The sequence below is a fragment of the Thalassophryne amazonica genome, chromosome 19, assembly GCF_902500255.1.
Source record: "Thalassophryne amazonica chromosome 19, fThaAma1.1, whole genome shotgun sequence".
NCBI classification, from domain to species: domain Eukaryota; kingdom Metazoa; phylum Chordata; class Actinopteri; order Batrachoidiformes; family Batrachoididae; genus Thalassophryne; species Thalassophryne amazonica.
Window position 1 is genome coordinate 11,338,789 of NC_047121.1, and position 19,937 is coordinate 11,358,725.

Sequence of the window (19,937 nt, forward strand, 5' to 3'; positions counted from 1 at the left end):
TGCATACCGTAGCAGGTCTCTGCAAGAGAGAGAGAGATAAAGATAGCGAGGGAGCAAGAGAAATGATTTGAGAGACCTGGGCTGTGTGTAGGTTTGTGCTCCTGGAAAGAGGTTGGTTTGTGTGCATCTTTGTGTCAGAGGACATAGTGAAAGATGTTTACTGTGGCTCAAATAAACGACACTTCTATGGATTGTACTTACAGTTTTGTTGCAAAACTTTTGCTTCCTTGACGTTTTGGGTTTTGAACTTCTAGACATTAGCAGGAGCTGGGTTTTCCCTGTATTCAGTTCTTGCTTGTTCTTGTGCACAGTTTTGCATTTAACAAATGAAAACATGTTGAAAAGGGTTCAGGTCAGGTGACTGGCTTCCCCATGATGAAACATTCCGCTCTTTTGCCTTCAAAAGTCTTGGCTTATGTTTCCAGTGTGTCTCGGGTTCTTGTCCACCTACACAATGAACTCTGAACACTCCAATGAGTTTTGAAGCGTGAGAACATGGTACAGCCCCATATGTACTTCAGAAAACAGGCTGCTTCTTTTATCAGACGTTACAGCTTCAGTAAATAAAAGAGAAACGGCTACATTGGCAGCCGTAGGCTGCTCAATACTCCTTATTTATGTTTAGAATTGCTGGTGCACTTTCTGGTGCAGGTTATAGTACATTTGAAAGTGCATTTACATCAACAGTTACACATCAGAATTACAATAAATTAAAAATTACAGGGTGGTCCAAAAAAAGCATGATCTCATTTTTTTTTTATTCAAATAGGATATTTTGATTTTTTTTTTTTTTTTTTTTTTTTCTTTTTTTTCTTTTCACCAAACATTAGCAGATTGATGGGAGGTTATGTCCTTCATATCTGACAGAAATTGAAACATTTTGGTTGTCTTGCATAATAGTTGTTAATACGAGTGGAGCGCCACACGCTCGGGACGCAGCCGACGCGGTGCGGCAGCACAGGAAAAACACCTCCGTGTTGATAACCATTTGTAAAATCCAGGCGGCTTTTGATGGCTTTCAGTGGAGTGAGTATATGAGAAATTGTTTAACAGCAGGACATGTTCCAACTTGTCCTTAAGGCTTTCAACAGAGGTGTTTTTCCTGTGGCGGAGGAGCCGACGCGTGGACCCGTCCGCACGTCTTTCATTAAAAAAATCTCCTTTAACAGTGGAATATCCGGATAAAATGCTGAAACCGACTTCTTCTGAAACCTCTCTGTTCTCTCACGACGTCCTGGATCAATAGAGCCTGAAATGTGGAGGTTTTCAGCTTGAAACAGGCTGATGACGCCGCTTGAGAGCGCTGCACGACGTCTCGCACCGTGGGAAGTCCTTAAAGCGACAGAATCACCTCAAAATCTCTCATCAGCCGTTAAATTTTCACTGAAAACCAGCTTAATTTTTCGAACCGTGTCCACTTCGATGTGTCTCACAGGTTTAGAAAAAATTTTGATCAAACAACGCGCCAGTCTCTCAGAAACTTCTCAGACAAAGGAATTCCGACGAGGGGCTGGACGACTCCTCCCACAAGGAGTGCTCACAGGCAAATGACGTCACCGACAGGCGTGGAAAAACTCACGCATGCGCACGAGGGTTCAAGCATGTCTGACGTAAAAACATATGAATGAAATCCATATAGTTTTTGAAAAAAATAAAAAGGACCGTTACTTTATTGACAGCCCTCGTATTCACCCTCCTTTTCCTTCTTAGTACAGGAATGAACTTGGTCCACATGAGTGCTATGTATCAGTCAGTGTCTACTGTAACATGACTCTCATTCTCGTCAACAAAGGAGTATGGCCTGATGATGCCATTTCGTCCTATGGCCAGTGGTGGGCACACTTCCGATAATCCGATAACAGATAATTATCGAAGATAATGTTTTCAATGTTTTCGAAGCGCTCTATTGGGGTGATATGGTACTACGAGGTCCCTAAGATAAGATGGGACCTGTTTATTCAAAACCTTATAAGTAAGAAGAAGAATTTTAAATTCTATTCTAGAATTAACAGGAGGCCAATATGGGTGAGATATGCTCTCTCCTTCTAGTCCCCGTCAGTACTCTAGCTGCAGCATTTTGAATTAACTGAAGGCTTTTTAGGGAACTTTTAGGACAACCTGATAATAATGAATTACAATAGTCCAGCCTAGAGGAAATAAATGCATGAATTAGTTTTTCAGCATCACTCTGAGACAAGACCTTTCTGATTTTAGAGATATTGCGTAAATGCAAAAAAGCAGTCCTACATATTTGTTTAATATGCGCTTTGAATGACATATCCTGATCAAAAATGACTCCAAGATTTCTCACAGTATTACTAGAGGTCAGGGTAATGCCATCCAGAGTAAGGATCTGGTTAGACACCATGTTTCTAAGATTTGTGGGGCCAAGTACAATAACTTCAGTTTTATCTGAGTTTAAAAGCAGGAAATTAGAGGTCATCCATGTCTTTATGTCTGTAAGACAATCCTGCAGTTTAGCTAATTGGTGTGTGTCCTCTGGCTTCATGGATAGATAAAGCTGGGTATCATCTGCGTAACAATGAAAATTTAAGTAATACCGTCTAATAATACTGCCTAAGGGAAGCATGTATAAAGTGAATAAAATTGGTCCTAGCACAGAACCTTGTGGAACTCCATAATTAACTTTAGTCTGTGAAGAAGATTCCCCATTTACATGAACAAATTGTAATCTATTAGACAAATATGATTCAAACCACTGCAGCGCAGTGCCTTTAATATCTATGGCATGCTCTAATCTCTGTAATAAAATTTTATGGTCAACAGTATCAAAAGCAGCACTGAGGTCTAACAGAACAAGCACAGAGATGAGTCCACTGTCCGAGGCCATAAGAAGATCATTTGTAACCTTCACTAATGCTGTTTCTGTACTATGATGAATTCTAAAACCTGACTGAAACTCTTCAAATAGACCATTCCTCTGCAGATGATCAGTTAGCTGTTTTACAACTACCCTTTCAAGAATTTTTGAGAGAAAAGGAAGGTTGGAGATTGGCCTATAATTAGCTAAGATAGCTGGGTCAAGTGATGGCTTTTTAAGTAATGGTTTAATTACTGCCACCTTAAAAGCCTGTGGTACATAGCCAACTAACAAAGATAGATTGATCATATTTAAGATCGAAGCATTAAATAATGGTAGGGCTTCCTTGAGCAGCCTGGTAGGAATGGGGTCTAATAAACATGTTGATGGTTTGGATGAAGTAACTAATGAAAATAACTCAGACAGAACAATCGGAGAGAAAGAGTCTAACCAAATACCGGCATCACTGAAAGCAGCCAAAGATAACGATACGTCTTTGGGATGGTTATGAGTAATTTTTTCTCTAATAGTTAAAATTTTGTTAGCAAAGAAAGTCATGAAGTCATTACTAGTTAAAGTTAATGGAATACTCAGCTCAATAGAGCTCTGATTCTTTGTCAGCCTGGCTACAGTGCTGAAAAGAAACCTGGGGTTGTTCTTATTTTCTTCAATTAGTGATGAGTAGAAAGATGTCCTAGCTTTACGGAGGGCTTTTTTATAGAGCAACAGACTCTTTTTCCAGGCTAAGTGAAGATCTTCTAAATTAGTGAGACGCCATTTCCTCTCCAACTTACGGGTTATCTGCTTTAAGCTACGAGTTTGTGAGTTATACCACGGAGTCAGGCACTTCTGATTTAAAGCTCTCTTTTTTAGAGGAGCTACAGCATCCAAAGTTGTCTTCAATGAGGATGTAAGGATGAAGATGATTGCCTGAAGAGAACATCTAAATTTCCACAGTCATTGATGATATGGGGCTGCATGTCAGGTAAAGGCACTGGGGAGATGGCTGTCATTACATCATCAATAAATGCACAAGTTTACGTTGATATTTTGGACAATTGAAAGGATGTTTGGGGATGATGAAATCATTTTTCAAGATGATAATGCATCTTGCCATAGAGCAAAAACTGTGAAAACGTTCCTTGCAAAAAGACACATAGGATCAATGTCATGGCATAGGGTCAGTGTCAATGAGCAGATCTGATTTGATGCAGGTTTTAGTTTGGGGGATGGAAATTTACAGGGTGATTCCATAATTTATTCCTCAGAATTGAGTGATTCCATATTTTTTTTCCTCTGCTTGGTCTAAAAAAGTAACCGTTACTGACTGTCACAATCTTTTTTTCTTGATTTCTTATAGTGTTTCTTAAAGCCAGAAAGTTGCCATTTGAAATGACTTTAGTTTTGTGTCATGTCTGTGATCTGCTTTTTTTCCACAAAATTTAACAACTGAATGAACATCCTCCGAGGCCGGTGATTCCATAATTTTTGTCAGGGGTTGTAATATCAAACAGGTTTGATTTTCATTCGACCATATGATTGGCGATCAGGAGGTGGTCGTGAGATGTTAAACGCAGCTTGTTACTCCATGTACACTACACGTTGCAGGACACACGATTAACCTGAAACTCGGTCCAAAAAATTCCCGCACGAATGAAAAATCATCTGTAAAAGGGCCAAAACTCGCACAGTGTAAAGCCAACATTTATGTGTCAAGACAATATTGAGTGCATGTTTTACAACATCACAAAATGTGCACACATCATAAAACATGCACACGACACTAATAAAACATGCGCACATTCTCTCCACATGCAAAACATTTTGCAATGACACTTCCAGGGCTCCGTAAAAATGCCTGTTTTTACAAATAAAAAATGGAATATTTTACAAAAGCACATTTATCTGTAAACACCAACACACGTCACATTAACGTGTTGGTTTACATAATGAATGACTGAAGCAATCAGTGTTTAGCAGAGGCACTTTTACCCAGAATCCTTTGCGATCTGTGTTTGTTACAAAACCTCAGAATTAGTGCATTATTCAACGTTAAAAGATATATGTTATTTTAACTTTGTACAAATGACAGAATTGACATTAATGGAGTTATTCTATCAGTATTCACACAAAACCATAAGTCAGCATGACTTTATTTTTCAAGACCTCCGCGTGACTGGAGCATTGTGATTGGTAGAGAGCTGGCTTTGTGGCTGCTCTCAGGGTGCTTCTGTGCTGTAGTTCTGTAGCTTCCAGCAGGGGGCAGCATGTTCAAACATAGAAGTGCTGGCTCATTGTTTGGGTCTTTTGTCGCTTTTGATGCTTCCAAAAGCGATCGTGGTGTTAAAACTCAAATTCAGTTTATTAGTAGTTGCAAATGTACCAGAGACAATACTGGAATTTATCGGTTATCTGTAACTTCCGATACATTTTTGGGTGGTTTATCGGTTTCTCTTTATCAAAGATAACTTTTCAGTTATCTGATTATCTGTTATCGAAGTTAATTTTTTGGTTATCTGTGCCCACCACTGCCTATGGCACACCACACAGTCACTTTCTCCTGGGTAAGTGGCCGATTGGTATGTTCATGAGGCTGAGCCGGAACCCAGAATCGCATGTTCTGTTTATTCATGTACTCACTCAGGTGGCAGTGAGCCTCATTGCTGAAGAAAATTAAATCCAACAGCCCAGGGTCAATTTCAATCCTCTGACTGATTTCCCGACAAAATGATAGTTGTTCTGCTTTATTGCAATCAGTCTGTCTCTGCAAAATTTGTATTTTGTAAGGAAACAGTTTAGGTTCATCATGGAGGTTCCTCAAAACTGATGATCTCGAAATGCCAGCTTCATGTGAGAGATGGCGTGTTGACTTTCTCAGGGATTCGTCAAGCCGTTCCTGCAAAGTCTGAATGTTGTTGGGGGTTCTGGATGAAGTCGACCCCTGTGTCCTTTATTGGCATTTGCTGCACTTCCACTCTCCCGAAATTTGACAACCAAACATTCAGGTGTCTTTCTATCAGGTACTTTGTTCCTGCCAGAATCTCTTCTGCATTGCCTTTGTGTTAGAAGCACCGATTTTGTGGCAAAGTAGGACTCAGTGATTTTTATCCACTGCTGCTTAGTGTGCTGGCCAGTTTGATCCATATTAATGTCAAAAGAATCTACATCACCTAAAAATTCTGGAAAAATGTTGTAAAACACAAATTTGGGAGGAAATATAAAATAGCGTGCTTTTTTTTTTCAACAACTCAATGCTACAATACCCTCGGCCGTATGAACATCATGTTCTTTATAATTTGCACTTGTTTAAGTAATTATTGTCTTACGTACAGTTTTGTAGATGTTCACGTCAAGTCATCATTTGTTCATGTTGTGCAAATCAAGGAATATCTGTAGATCACCCTCTGTGCATTTGCACTTATTAATGAGACAAATTTAACTCCATAGGAAGTTAGCTTTGAGTTGCCGAAAACTAACATCTGCAAAATGCCTTGTAAATGACTTCAGAGGTGTTATCAGGTTACAAAAACAGCATTTTCATTTTAGAAGTGTTTATTTCTTGCTAGCTTTTACATAATATATGAGAACACGTCAAGAAAACCATCGGTCACTTGCATTCAATTACCTGCTTGTGTTTGGCGGCTAGAGTTTAAACCATGCAACACACTAATGAAGCACGTCTGAAGTGGTGCTGAGTGTTAATTTCCCCATTCTGCACTTCCACATACAGGTGAAATTTTTCTTGTTCATTCAGATTTCTCACTGTTGCATTACTGCAGTTCTCTCTAAATCACCACCAGTTGTTGCAGGTTATCCATCTTACAAACCTGCCAGCGACTGAACATGTTGCATATCTAGTACACATTTGAGGTTCCAAATTTGCTGCTGCTACACAAACACTTCCCAAATCTACCCAAAGAGCAATACAAGGAGCTCTTTCTCTGGTGCAGGCCAGGGTTGACAATAACCTTCTTTTTTTACCCACTGGCCAAAAGGTACTGCCCACAAATTGGATTTTTTTTTTTTTTTTTTTTACATGTTTGCTATACAGTTCATAGCATAGTTCAATATTGCATTTGCATAATTTTCTTATTTCCTAATTTTCTTATTTCATGGTTTCATGTCTTTTGGTGTGCAGGTTATTACAAAAGATAAGTCTGGCTCATCATTCCCACTTGGTGCAACATTGTAGTAGTAAAACTAGAACACAGAGTGGCATTGATTGAACAATGTTTTAGTTGGCAGGGGGGCAAACATTAATTCTCATTATTGTTGTTATTATTCAAGTTTCCATGCCTGGTAATTATAATTGGATTTCAGTGCAGTGTCACAAACCAACAAGTAAAATGTGAAGATCTGTAAAAGTGTCCACTGTAGCAGGTCTGCCAGTGTGTAGCCTGTATCCTTCTTATGCACATTTACTGATGTCCGTCCACTCCCACTAACAATAGCACTTTCTACTTTCTCCAAATCCCCTCATTGTTTGGGCAGGCAAACATTTAAGCCCCTGCTCCGCTATCAAATGTGTGCGGCATGAAAATGTCAGCAAAAAAGATCAAGAAATGGGGTTAAACATCTGTGTGTGTGTGTGTGTGTGTGTGTGTGTGTGTGTGTGTGTGTGTGTGTGTGTGTGTGTGTGTGTGTGTGTGTGTGTGTTTCCTTTTCATCATGTACTTCTTACACTTGACACTTTCAACTACTAACTGTACTAGTTGACTAAATCGGTGCACATGTAGCCATTTAGGGCAGTTGGCGCCTCAGGACAGAAGGGTAAAGCACAAGGCAGCAAGGGTTATTTTTCTGATGTAGGATGTGACTGGAAGATGCTGGGAGATATTTTTGTTTGTTGCTTTGATTTATTTTTTTTTTCTTTCTTTCTTTGTTGGCCACATGAATGTGGTCATGGGTATTACTTTGTGTTTAACACACAAGCAACAGTGGCTTTAGTGGCCAATGGGATCTTGTGATTAGCCACACGGCTTCACAAGCAACTTGTTGGGCCTGCATGTTTTTATTTTTCTCTGCAATGAAGGATTATTACAGGTGGTCACTGAATCAGTGAGTAACTCTGCCAAAAATCTATCAGTAACTTTAAAATCTACTGCATATTCAGCTCTGAAATTGAAATTCTGAATCAGATGATTCACCTGGAGACCAGTGAACCTCCTATTTTTGGTAATGGTGCCAATTTTAACCAGCCTTTGCTCGTCTATAAAGAAAACAGTCTGTGAAAGTCAGGCTGCTATTGCTTATTCAGCCTATTATTTTGGCTTTGATATTTTTATTTGATTTGTATCAATCGGGAGTAGGCTCCATTGCAAGTAGCAGATATACAGATAGGCCTCAAGGCTCCTGATATGGGCCTGATAGATGGTCCATAAAGCAGGGTGGAGATGCAGACTTTTTTTTTGTAGGCTGACACCTCAATGGATTGAATGAAGGTGTGACTGAGACATGGTGTGAGAGACGGCTAAAGGCGCTAGATACTTGCTGGATCCTGTGCTCTATCTCATTGTCGATACCACAGGACTGGGCCAGAACACTGCTAAGGTAGACAAAGCTGCTGACAAGGTCTGTGTCTTCAGCTCCAGTCTTTAAGGACCAATCGGGGGTGTCCTCACCAGGGCCGGCCAGCTGACGAAGAACCTGCTTCTTTTTGGTATTGATGACAAGCCCAGTGCTGCTATATAGATCTATCAGGGTGGAAAGTGACCTTTTGAGGCCAGAATGATTGTTGAAGGCACAAACGAGTGTAATTATGCTTGATATTTAGATGACATGAGTGCTGACTGTGAAAACTACAACAGCATCAGACAGAATCTAAAAATAAAGCTTGTATTAAATAAAGTAAGTCCTATATTAGCCGTAAGGTCCATATGGCCGGTTCTCATCGCCAGGTTCCTTAACGTGAAGTGAACAAGAGTCTACAGCTCCCCTTGACTGGTACACCAGTCTGACACAGGCTACTTCCCCAGTCAAGACCAGTACCTGTTTACAGCTGGGTGGACTGAGATAATGAAGATTCAGTGTCTTGTCCAAGGATACATTCAGGAAGAATGAGGTAGCATACATATTGGCAGACCAGCTGCTTGCTCTTCTTGCATTGCGCTGTGTGCTCTGTGTGCTCCTTTGTGCAGGGTGGAAGATGTGGTCCATAATACCTGCTTACCTGCGTGGGATGCAAGATGTGAAACACTTTTCTGGATGCCTGCTGCAGCCTTCAGTAGGGCAAACAAGAGGTTACGGTCGAGTTAATGAAGTCTTGTCACGTTAATGAGACCCGTTTGTTAACTTAACCTTAACCTCATCTATCACCACTGTATACTTCATGTCACTTTGCAAAATTTACTCATGTAAAAATTTAAATATTTCTCTTAAGACAGCAGAAACATGCACATTCTACCATTGATAACCCTGTGAACACTAAAATTTTATTCCCAAAACACACACACACACACACTTGTTATCTTAACATGTGAGAGGCTAACCTTAAACTCAAATGGATGCAAAACGCAGCAAAGAGGGGCACGGCCTGCAGAACAACACACAACTAAAGAGGAGAGTGGGGTGCATTTCTCCATCAGACTTGGATATATGGGGTTGTAAAAGCCCCTTGGCTCTCCCTCAGTATTTACATAGTGCTCCGGCAGCCAGTGTGCCAGCATGTTGCATGGCTCAAGGTTACATGCACATAACTTATATATTTAATAAGAAAAAGCAAGGCAATAATAGAAAGTGAAGCTATGCACCTCTCTCTCTTTCCCTCCATTGCGCTGCTGCATGAATTTCTTGTTATTGGAGGGAAGCATACAGCATGTAATTCTCAAAGTGCTGAGAATATTTTAATTGGTCCCATGCTGTGCGGATCTATGAGTTGGGGGAATGAATGTGTGTGTGGTTGAGTATGAGAGATCTGCTGCAGCCTCGATCTCTAAGGTCTCCGCGGTGTGATGCAGAGAGGTGCGTGTGTCCGTACGTCTCAAACCCAGGACTTGCTGCTCCTCAGGAGGGCAGTAAAGGCTCCTCCTCACCAGCCATGAATTTACAGCCCTTATAAACACCGCTCATCGCTTTCCCTCCTCCCTCCTGCTCGACCTCCCCGCTCCTACCTTACCTAATAGGACTGTGCATATTTGAAGCTTGGATTAAATCCAAAGGCAAACTTTAACTTGGTCTTGCCTTCCCTCTTTTGTTATTCCTTTTATCTCGCGCAAACACTCGCACCTGCTGTAACGCACACACTCGTTCAAAATCAGACACTGGTATTGTTGCTGTTGCACTCAAAATGACAAATAAGTGGAAGAAAATGTTTTTTTTCCTCCAAATGATGAACACAATAAATGTTTTTATTTCACAGTTTAAAAAAACCCCCCAAAAAAACTGTTGTACCCAGCAGCTGTGGTTGCCACAATAAATCTGTAAAAAAAATAATAAATAAATAAATAAATAAATAAATAAATAAATAAAATACTGTAAAAATATGTAAATCCCTTTACAGAACAACCTTTAAATTTAATGGTATAAAGCTTTTATAATTTACCAAAATGTACATTTTTATCCAACATATCCATTATCGTGCTGATATTAAAATAATTTTTTTGTAGAATTATAACGCAGTTGATAGTTTTCGTGCACCGAGTCCCATTTGCTCGAGGCCACCACAGCGGTTTGGCGTATGATCCACATGTTGACCTGATACATTCACCTTATACTCTGAACCTGGGATATTTTGCTTGCGAGACGATCATGCTCACTCTTTGCACCACTGTGCTGTCACATAATAGGAACTACTCTGACAGTATGATATTGTCAGAGTTGAATATGGTCATATACAATTCAGGATATTGTCAGTATCATGAATTGTATATGACCATATTAACATAGTTTTACTGTATTTGTACAAAGTATGTTAATATGAGGAGTCCTGAAATATATAATAATAAATAATCATGTCTGTTTAGAATTGGATAGGCTATATATCTATTGGATAAAATGGATTCTACAGTTCTATATATTTTCAGATTCAAACAATGTGTGCTTGCTTTTCAAACAGACTATCCATGGTTCAAGGCCACAGAATAGGTCCTGATTAGCACTTAGATGGGAGAGCAGGTGCTGTGTGCATCAGAATCAGACAACTTTATTAATCTCTGGGGGGAAGTTTAGTTCACAGTTACCCTCCTTATTGAACCATCTAAATAACTGGGTAATAAACAAAATAAGTGCAAGACTTCCATAGCAACAGTCAAGCAATTGCACTCACCCGTCAGTACCCACAAATTAGCAGGATCAGCAATCAGTAAATACAATAAGTTTCACTCTAAAATGACCAAGGTGCATTAAGAGATTAAAAATTTAAATAAAAAAATGTAAGAAAACCCTCCTTAGACTCCAAATTTCTCCAGGTAAAATTGGACTTGCAACTGGAAGGGCATCTGCCAAATCCCAATGCAGGTGTGTACTGGCTATGCTGTGGCAACTCTGAACCCTCCCCCCCCCCCCCCCCCCCCAAAAAAAGGGAGGGAGCAGCTGAAATAAAACAACAGTTTTATGCTATAAAATTGAGCGTACTTTCTGAAAAGGAATTTACATATTTTTTACTATATTTTGAATACAATTATTCTGGCAACCATGGCTGCCATTAAAAAAAAAAACTATATATATTTATTTATTTTTAAATCGTGTTTGTAACCCGGCTTTGGAGCTGTAATGGACTTAAAAACGCAAACCTTCAACCAGATCGTATCTGTTCCTCTGTGGCACTTTGCATTCTTTGACCCCTATTAGACATATTTTTTTTCCTTGAGTAGAAAAGAGACACTAAATCAAAACCTTTTAAGGACAGAAACGCATTTCCAGGCCAAGGTTAGGTTGAGCTTATTGCTAGGTGTCTCTCTGCTCTGACATATTGCTTTCCAAGTAGAATCAGGGTTAGCAGCACTGTTTTCTCTCCTCCATCTTATTCCATACAGTTGTTTCCTGCCTTCATTTAGTTGCTAAGCCAGGGTCAAACGTGGTGGAACAAAGAGCAAAACCATGCAAGTGTTCCAATCAACACCAAGGGAATTATGAAAAAGCAGTTTTAGCTCCAGCCTGTCAGGTTTGGTAAGGTCTCTGAGGCATAGACGCAGAATACATAACTTTAAGTAGAACACAGTGAAAGATCCAAACTCCAAGAAGTACGCAGTGAGGAATCAATACTCTGCAGAAAGCAGTATGCAGGGAGGAATCAAGACTTGGTATGCAGTAGAAACTAACACTTATTTAACACTGCTGATGCAAAGCTGTGTCCCGCCACTGTGTTTGGACACTGGATTGACCGAATTGGGGTGCCAAATTTTCCGATATGTATTTGGAGCCATACCTCGATATAGTCCAGACTCATTAACAAGACCAATCAGACATCGCAGACCTTCATAGCACAGTTGACTGCTTCAGAACATTACAGTACTTTGATCACGACTACACCTATAATTCCTGGTCAGTCAGGTGAGGTCTGGGACCATGTGGTGGTGCTGCGCATCACCGCATCAACCACACTACAGAAAGGCCGTAGCACGCTTCGTAGCCAGGCAGACAGCCAGTCCTTCCCCATCTCTCAGAAGGTGCCATTAATCTGCTGCAGCCAGGTGAAACAGGGGCTTCCCCGAGGTCTTCTCAAGTCACTGTGGTACCTGTGTGGAGGTTCATGGCCAGAGAAACACACAACATGACCAAAATGTCATCGCTGAGGTTCTTTGCAGTGCAAGTGATACTAGTCATCCGAATCTCCCTAAGTAACATTCATTATTTAGAAAATGTCATTATTCTTATTATTATCTATATTTTATTGTTATTTTTACCGCAAGATAAATACTCTGCAGTTGTCTATGTACCGGATGTACTTGTGACCCTAAAAGCCCATTTAATTGGTCTTAGTTGTTACATAATTGTTGTTGTTTTGAAGTTAAAAAATAAAGTGTTTTGTAAGATTTTTAATTGAGTACTAACACATACTTGGATTGCAAACCGTCAACAGTTTATTTATTTTCTTTTTTCGGTGGGTTAAATTTACAGTGCGTCTGTAATGTATTCATAGCACTTCAACTTTTCCACATTTTATGTTACAGCCTTATTCCAAAATGGATGAAATTCTTTTTTTTTCCTCAAAATTCTACATACCCCCATAATGACAATATGGAAAAAATAGTTTTTTTTTTAGATTGTTGCAAATTTATTAAAAATACAAATAAAACAAATCTAAGAAATCACGTGTACATAAGTATTCACAGCCTTTGCTGTGAAGCTCAAAATTGAGCTCAGTTGTATCCTGTTTCCACTGATCATCCTTGAGATGTTTCTACAGCTTAATTGGAGTCCACCTGGGTTAAATTCAGTTGATTGGACATGATTTGGAAAGACACACACATGTCTACATATAAGGTCCCACAGTTGACAGTCAGAGCACAAACAAAGCATGAAGTCAAAGGAATTGTCTGTAGACCTCTGAGACAGGATTGTCTCGAGGCACAAATCTGGGGAAGGGAACAGAAACATTTCTGCTGCTTTGAAGGTCCCAATGAGCACAGTGGCCTCCATCATCTGTAAATGGAAGAAGTTCAGATCCACCAGGACTCTTCCTAGAGCTGGCCGCCCGTCTAAACTGAGCGATCGGGGGAGAAGGGCCTTAGTCAGGGAGGTGACCAAGGACCCAATGGTCACTCTGTCAGAGCTCCAGCATTCAGGCCTGTATGGTCGAGTGGCCAGACGGAAGCCACTCCTTAGTAAAAGGCACATGGCAGCCCACCTGGAGTTTGTAAAAGGCACCTGAAGGACTCTCAGACCATCAGAAACAAAATTCTCTTGTCTGATGACACAAAGATTGAACTCTTTGGCGTGAATGCCACGTATCATATTGAAGCATGGTGGTGGCAGCATCATGCTGTAGGGATGTTTTTCAGCATCAGGAACTGGGAGACTAGTCAGGATTGAGGGTAAGTGAATGCAGAAATCTACAGACACATCCTGGATGAAAACCTGCACCAGAACGCTCTTGACCTCAGACTGGGGTGACGGATCATCTTTCAGCAAGACAATGACCCTAAGCACACAGCCAAGATATCAAAGGAGTGGCTTCAGGACAACTCTGTGAATGTCTTTGAGTGGCCTAGCCAGAGCCCAGACCTGAATCTGATTGAACATCTCTGGAGAGATCTGAAAATGTCTGTTCACCGACACTCCCCATCCAACCTGATGGAGCTTGAGAGGCGCTGCAAAGAGGAATGGACAAAACTGCCCAAAGATAGGTGCATCAAGCTTGTGAGGCTGTAACATAACAAAATGTGGAAAAAGTGAATACCTTCCTGATGCACTGTACCATATTCACACATTGGGGTGCCCAGGGTCTTCTGCATGAAATTTTGCCTTAAGAGGGGGCGGGCCAGTGCATGAGCACAGCCAATATTATGTTCATCAGAGCACCGATTTCAATAAAATGTGTGATTTCATCACAAAAAAAACCCCACAAACAACTCATCCATTTTTTTGTCATGTACAAATTCTTTGGCAAGGCCCCGGGGGTTAATGAGATCCATCCAGAAATGCTGAAGGCTCTGGGTGTGGAGGGATTGTCTTGGATGAGACGTCTTCAACATTGCGGACAGTGCCTATGAAGAAACTCGGCTACCATAGAGTGATTTGCACATCTTGACTCACCCGTTGCATTGTGGGATCTTGGTTACAACACAACAGCTCAAAATAGCACAAAGCATATGGATTCCGATGATTTAGATCAGTTTAATCTGAAGTTGAGGGCTTAAAGTGTTTTTACATTCGCCATTGACCGCCTGTGACCTCCAGGACTGTGTCCGGCAGTAAAGAAGAGCTGATTGCTCTCGCATACACAATATCAGTCCAGAATCTGCAGTGCATTTTGACAGAGGTGGAGGACAGAGAAATTGTCAAAATTACTGCACGTCCTTGCAGACTAGAGTGTGGATACGTGATCTGGGCCAGACGGGTCGGGTCGGGTTCAATCACATCAGGACAAGGACATTGAATGAACAGAATGTTTGTGAAAGGATGTCATAGCCCTGCCTCTGTAACCTCAGTCGATCATAATTAATGACATGTTATTGCTGTTATACATTTATTTTTGTTGTGAGCAGAATGCTGAAGGGATGACTGATGGTGCTGCGTTTGTATCATGTGAAGCACCCGCACACACAGGAAATGAAAAGTCTAATTCTGACCTGTTGCATCCTTTCAGACGGATTCATCATCAAAGCCTTGCAGAAACTGTTGTCCACATAAGACACCCTTGTTTTGGAAGACGACTTCTGGAAATACTTTAAATGCTTATCGTGGAAATTGTTTGTGAATAAACAAAGAAGCCCGTGTTAAGGAAGCTTGAGAATAATTAATTGACACGCAACTACATGTACTGACAATGACAAACCTTGTACATGTAACACAAAAGGTCTACATGCGTGTGGGACATTTTTGTCATTTTATAATTCCTCTCAGTCATGTTTGTCTGTTACAGTATAAATTGATTTGCAACAGTGGCACAGCCTCACTGAATGAAGTCTTTCACCTCATGAAATATTCTTTCCATTGCACAAATGAAAAAAAAAATTCATTATTTGTTTTATATAACATCTAAAATAGTTCCTTGTCATTTGATATTTTATTAATTTCTAAACAAGAGAAAGGGACTTACATTTTGGTGTGCGTCACTGGTCCTTTTGAGGTCAAGAGGTTCCAAACAGTCCAACACAATCTTTAAATATCCAATCCAAAATTGTTCTCAGTCAACCTGCAAAAACAGTCAGATAGTTCAAAAACAATCCAATCCAAAATTGTTCATTATAACGATAAACTCCTTTGTGTAAACTCTGAATTTCAAGAACATATTTACGTTTCTGACTCATACAGTCTGTTTGTTGACACTGTAGAAAGTTACGGGTCCATGAGAATGGAAATGCTCCACTGAAGATGATTTTTCATTCTGAATGTTGAATTTGGATTCCTGCAGAATCAGTTGTCCTTGAGACAATGTCAAGCATGAATCCAGTTTGTCATCCTGATACCCTAATGTGACAGCCTGTACAGGCTCGGCAGGCTGCATTGTAGGCCTACTCTTAGTACTTGTGCTACACACACTATTAGTAGATGTGGGGTGACAGGTGGTCTGGGTGGGTTAGGGGAGGGTAGACACCAACGCTATGGTTATGGTTGGAGTTAGGAGAAGGGGAAGATTCTAAATAGCAAAATTTAAAAAAAATGTTTCACGAAAATCAGATGCTTTCTGTGGCGGGGGCACAGAAAAAAGTTAGACTGGGGTGGTTTAGGACACTGCCATAAACAGTCCAGAGCAGGATTTAACATGACTTTGTATGCCAGAAATGTTGAGACATACATGTAGCCACTACGTCCTCATTTTCTCTTCTGGACTTGGTCAGCATGTCACTCTGCGTAACGTAGTGAAGATTCTGCTGATCTGTTTGCATTACAAAGTCATCTGCTTTCATGTCCCAAAGATTTTCGCGTCCTCTGTTGGCAAAATATATCATAGCGTCCATGCGGACCTTGTTCTGCAAACCCAGTGGCTTTTTGGTACCAATCAAAAATACTGATTGGACTTTTGTGCCTAACATATACCTTTCCTGCCTGCTTCAATTTACACATCACTGCTTTGTTTGCCTCGTGACAGCGATGAAACCTATCGGCTTTGGTAGTATTAACTTCTCTCACGGCCTTAAAATGACAATCTAGTTCATACCTGGTGCCATTGACTTCGTCGTGTACAGACTGCCGTCTGCTTTTCTCAGTCCGGCGAAAAATCGCAACAGAAATTTGTAGAGCTCTTTATCCAACAGCGCTTCTACTTCAGCTCAAGACATCACAGCAAATACTGCAAAGCCTCCAGACGGCTTATATTGTACAAGATTTGTTTTTTTTGTGTGTGTGTGTTAGAAGAATTAGCTCGGGCAATAAGCTCGTTCAAATCATCCTCTGTCACCAAAACAAACTTCGTCATGTTTGTTTGACATCGCCGTGTCAAAGGTTTCACGAGTGCTAATGTGAGTGTGCGGTCCGTCAGTGCTTGCTTGCTGGATGCACGCTAACACAATACATCATGTTTTTACTTCAAGGTGGTCGCGGCGTGCGATGGTGCAAAACGTATGGAACTAAAATTACACGGTAAATGGAACAAAGTTGCAAATTGGGCAAATGATCAATATCACATCACATACAAACCACCAATCAAATGAGAAGAATCTATTTAGGTGCTATATAATTCAAAATAGTCAACAAATAAATGCACCCGATTCCAACTGTAGTGAACCAGACCAGACAAAGCGGATGTGGATTTGTAAAATGTTAATGAGCTGATTATTAATAAAGCTGTGCTTGTTAGCTTGTTAGCAAAGCGCTTGTTAGAAAGGCAATGGTCTCACATTACGCTGGCTTTAGCTCTGAGTCAGCTCATCAACTTGAACAAATATTTTCGAGAAAGAACAAATGATAAGACAGGAAGATGTTAATTTTTCTGGAGACCTGTGGCGTGAACTGTACAGTGTTTGTCTCTCCTCTGTGCACACAGCAGCACGTGCGCTTCTCTTATCAGCTCCTAAACAAAGGAAAGGTTGTGGTCGAGTTAATGAAGGCTTGTACTGCTGCCTTCATGAGAACCTTTCATTAACTTAACCTTGACCCCTTCCATCACCACTGCATGCTTCATACCAATTTGCAGAATAATCCACATTCTGTACATCTGAAAGTAATTTTTTTTTCCTCTCCAAACAGGAGTAAGTGACAGTCTGCCCTTGGTACCCTTGTGACCACACTAAAATTTCCTGACACACGCACGCACACACACACACACACACACAGAGCTGAGTCCTTCCGACTTGCTTGAGGTTTGAGGTGTAAAAATGAGAAATATGGATATGGATGGATAGCTTTTATTATCATTGTCATTACAACAACGAGATTTCCGCACTCACATTCCACAGACAAACAGCAATTAATCCACAATTATTACTTGTTTGCTGTAATAATGGCACACATCAGAATTAAGACAACACATATACATTTGACATTGTTTATGTGCACTAAACTCGAAACAGTCTGTTTTCCAAATTGAGACAATGTGAGTGTGTGGTAGCCGCTGCAACTGGAGTCGTGTGGCCTGCCAGTTTGGGAAGAATGGGGGCCTGCTGCGGGGGGGGGGGCAGGAAGAGAGGTAAAAGGAAAAACTGGAGCATGCTTCAGTCCATGTGTAAGTCAGTTATTGTCTTTGTGGGTTGAGATAAGAATGGAGCCGAATAATCTCACCAAGGCCTGAATAAATTCCTCTGGAGGTAAACAGTGGACAATTTGTCCTTGAGGCTAGATAAGCCTGGAGTGTTGTAGCTGAGCAGTGAAAAACACTTTTAACAGTTCCACTTGAACAACCAAATCCCATTTATGAATTTAGAATAATCCCAGTTATGAATGAAGAATATTCACCAGTCTCCGAAACCTTCAGCTTCAAGTGCAAGGCATGCATCAGCTCCATTGTGTCATCCAATTTGCGCCTGAGTTCAAGAGTCAATGCAGTCTGAGAATGCACTGCCTTGCCAACCTCGTTAATCATGACAGACAAGCGAGGACCCGTGATTCTTGTTGCTGCCGTCTTGCCAATTTTCCGGTAAATCAGGGCAGCACATAAGCCAAAAAGTACCAGCCCTGCTGCCATGAGACCAAAAATTAATAAATCCTCGACATCCTCAATGGAGAAAGGCGCCAAGCATGCAACATACCAAGACCCCCAGGAGTCGAGGACATAGCCCGCAGGATACGTTCCATCTGGGCAGGTAGGATCCCCTGGTCCTGACCTTCTTGTAGAAAAAATGGTATCAATAGCATTCAGAGACCAGCTGATCAATTCCATGGTTAATCCAATAGTAGTCCAATAGATCCAGTATCCAATATAGTTTTGAGGAATTCACAGTTTGGTGAAGTAGGGACTTGAAGGTTAAAAGCAGAGAGATAAGGGAGAGTGGAGGAGATGCGACCGCCCTCGTTGGAGTCCCAAGCTTTAATTGGGAAATATGAAATATAATAAATATGCCTCCATTCCAGTTTTATACAAAATCCCCATTGCTATTCTAGTAAGTATTCCATTTCAGTAAGTTCCAGGGCAACTTACTGAAGTGGTCTAATTTAAGAATAAAATATCCTTCCATCACCTGTGCTGATTGGAGCAGCCATATGCTGAACCACTATATGTGCTTTATATAGTGGAACAAAACATTCTTACCCACCAACGTGTTGATTCACATGATGTAATGACATCTGCTGCACGTGTTCCAAATAAAGTGTAATTTCTTCGTTGACACACGGAGGGTAGAATTTCTTTTTAGCTCCACTTTTATTGAAAGGATTGTTGTGGTGCAAAATCTAAATATGTTGAATTTTCCAGTCTCTGCACATGTGGATTTCTGTCCAGCTCATGTGTTCTGACTCTGTTGTGTTGTATGTGTGTGTTTTGTATTCGCAGCGTGCTCTGGGAGCCCATGGGTGACGGCAAACGTGTGATTTCATTGGCTGATAATTATGCACTGCTCTGGGACCTGCAGGAGAGTTCTACACAGGCCACAGTAAGACACACACGCTGTAAACCAGTGTCTCTCACACACACACATACACCCCTCGCATTCCACAAACGCAAACTCATTATTTGATAACCACCGTATCGTTTTGGTGTTATCACACAGACACGTCCTCTCTCCAGCAACAGCAGTGTCCACTTTTCATTCTCTCGCACACAAACATGCGGTATCAGAGCAGTTTTTAAGCACTGGCTTCTTTAATATTATTCCAGCCAAGTTGCTCCTGCAGTGAATGTAATAGTCTTCTTTAGTAACAAACAGAGAAGCAATTCACAGCACACACACACACACACACCAGTACGCTGTATTCACCCGCATTGTTGCACACATCACATTTCACCAAATATATATAGAATATATTTTCACTGCACTTTTTGATTAAGTTGAAAAAAAAGAGTTTTTTTGTCTTTGGTCTTAACTCTGTACCTGGGAGTTTCAACATTGTTTATGTTTTTGTTTTCCCCCTGATCCATCTT

General features: G+C 40.7%; 1 protein-coding gene and 1 long non-coding RNA gene across 2 annotated transcripts in view; one reads left to right on the top strand and one right to left on the bottom strand.

The window, feature by feature from the left end:
* eipr1 (EARP complex and GARP complex interacting protein 1) overlaps positions 1-19,937 on the top strand; it is a 188,309-nt gene that overhangs the window by 77,469 nt on the left and 90,903 nt on the right. The window contains exon 5 of the mRNA XM_034159772.1: positions 19,350-19,449. Coding sequence (XP_034015663.1) covers positions 19,350-19,449 — 100 coding nt within the window. The remainder of the gene's footprint in view (positions 1-19,349; positions 19,450-19,937) is intronic.
* Positions 958-14,730, bottom strand: LOC117500982. The gene is made up of 4 exons (XR_004557905.1): positions 14,462-14,730; positions 13,655-13,660; positions 9,807-9,812; positions 958-970 (listed from the first exon to the last, which is right to left on the bottom strand). It is a non-coding gene; the product is annotated as an uncharacterized LOC117500982 (long non-coding RNA).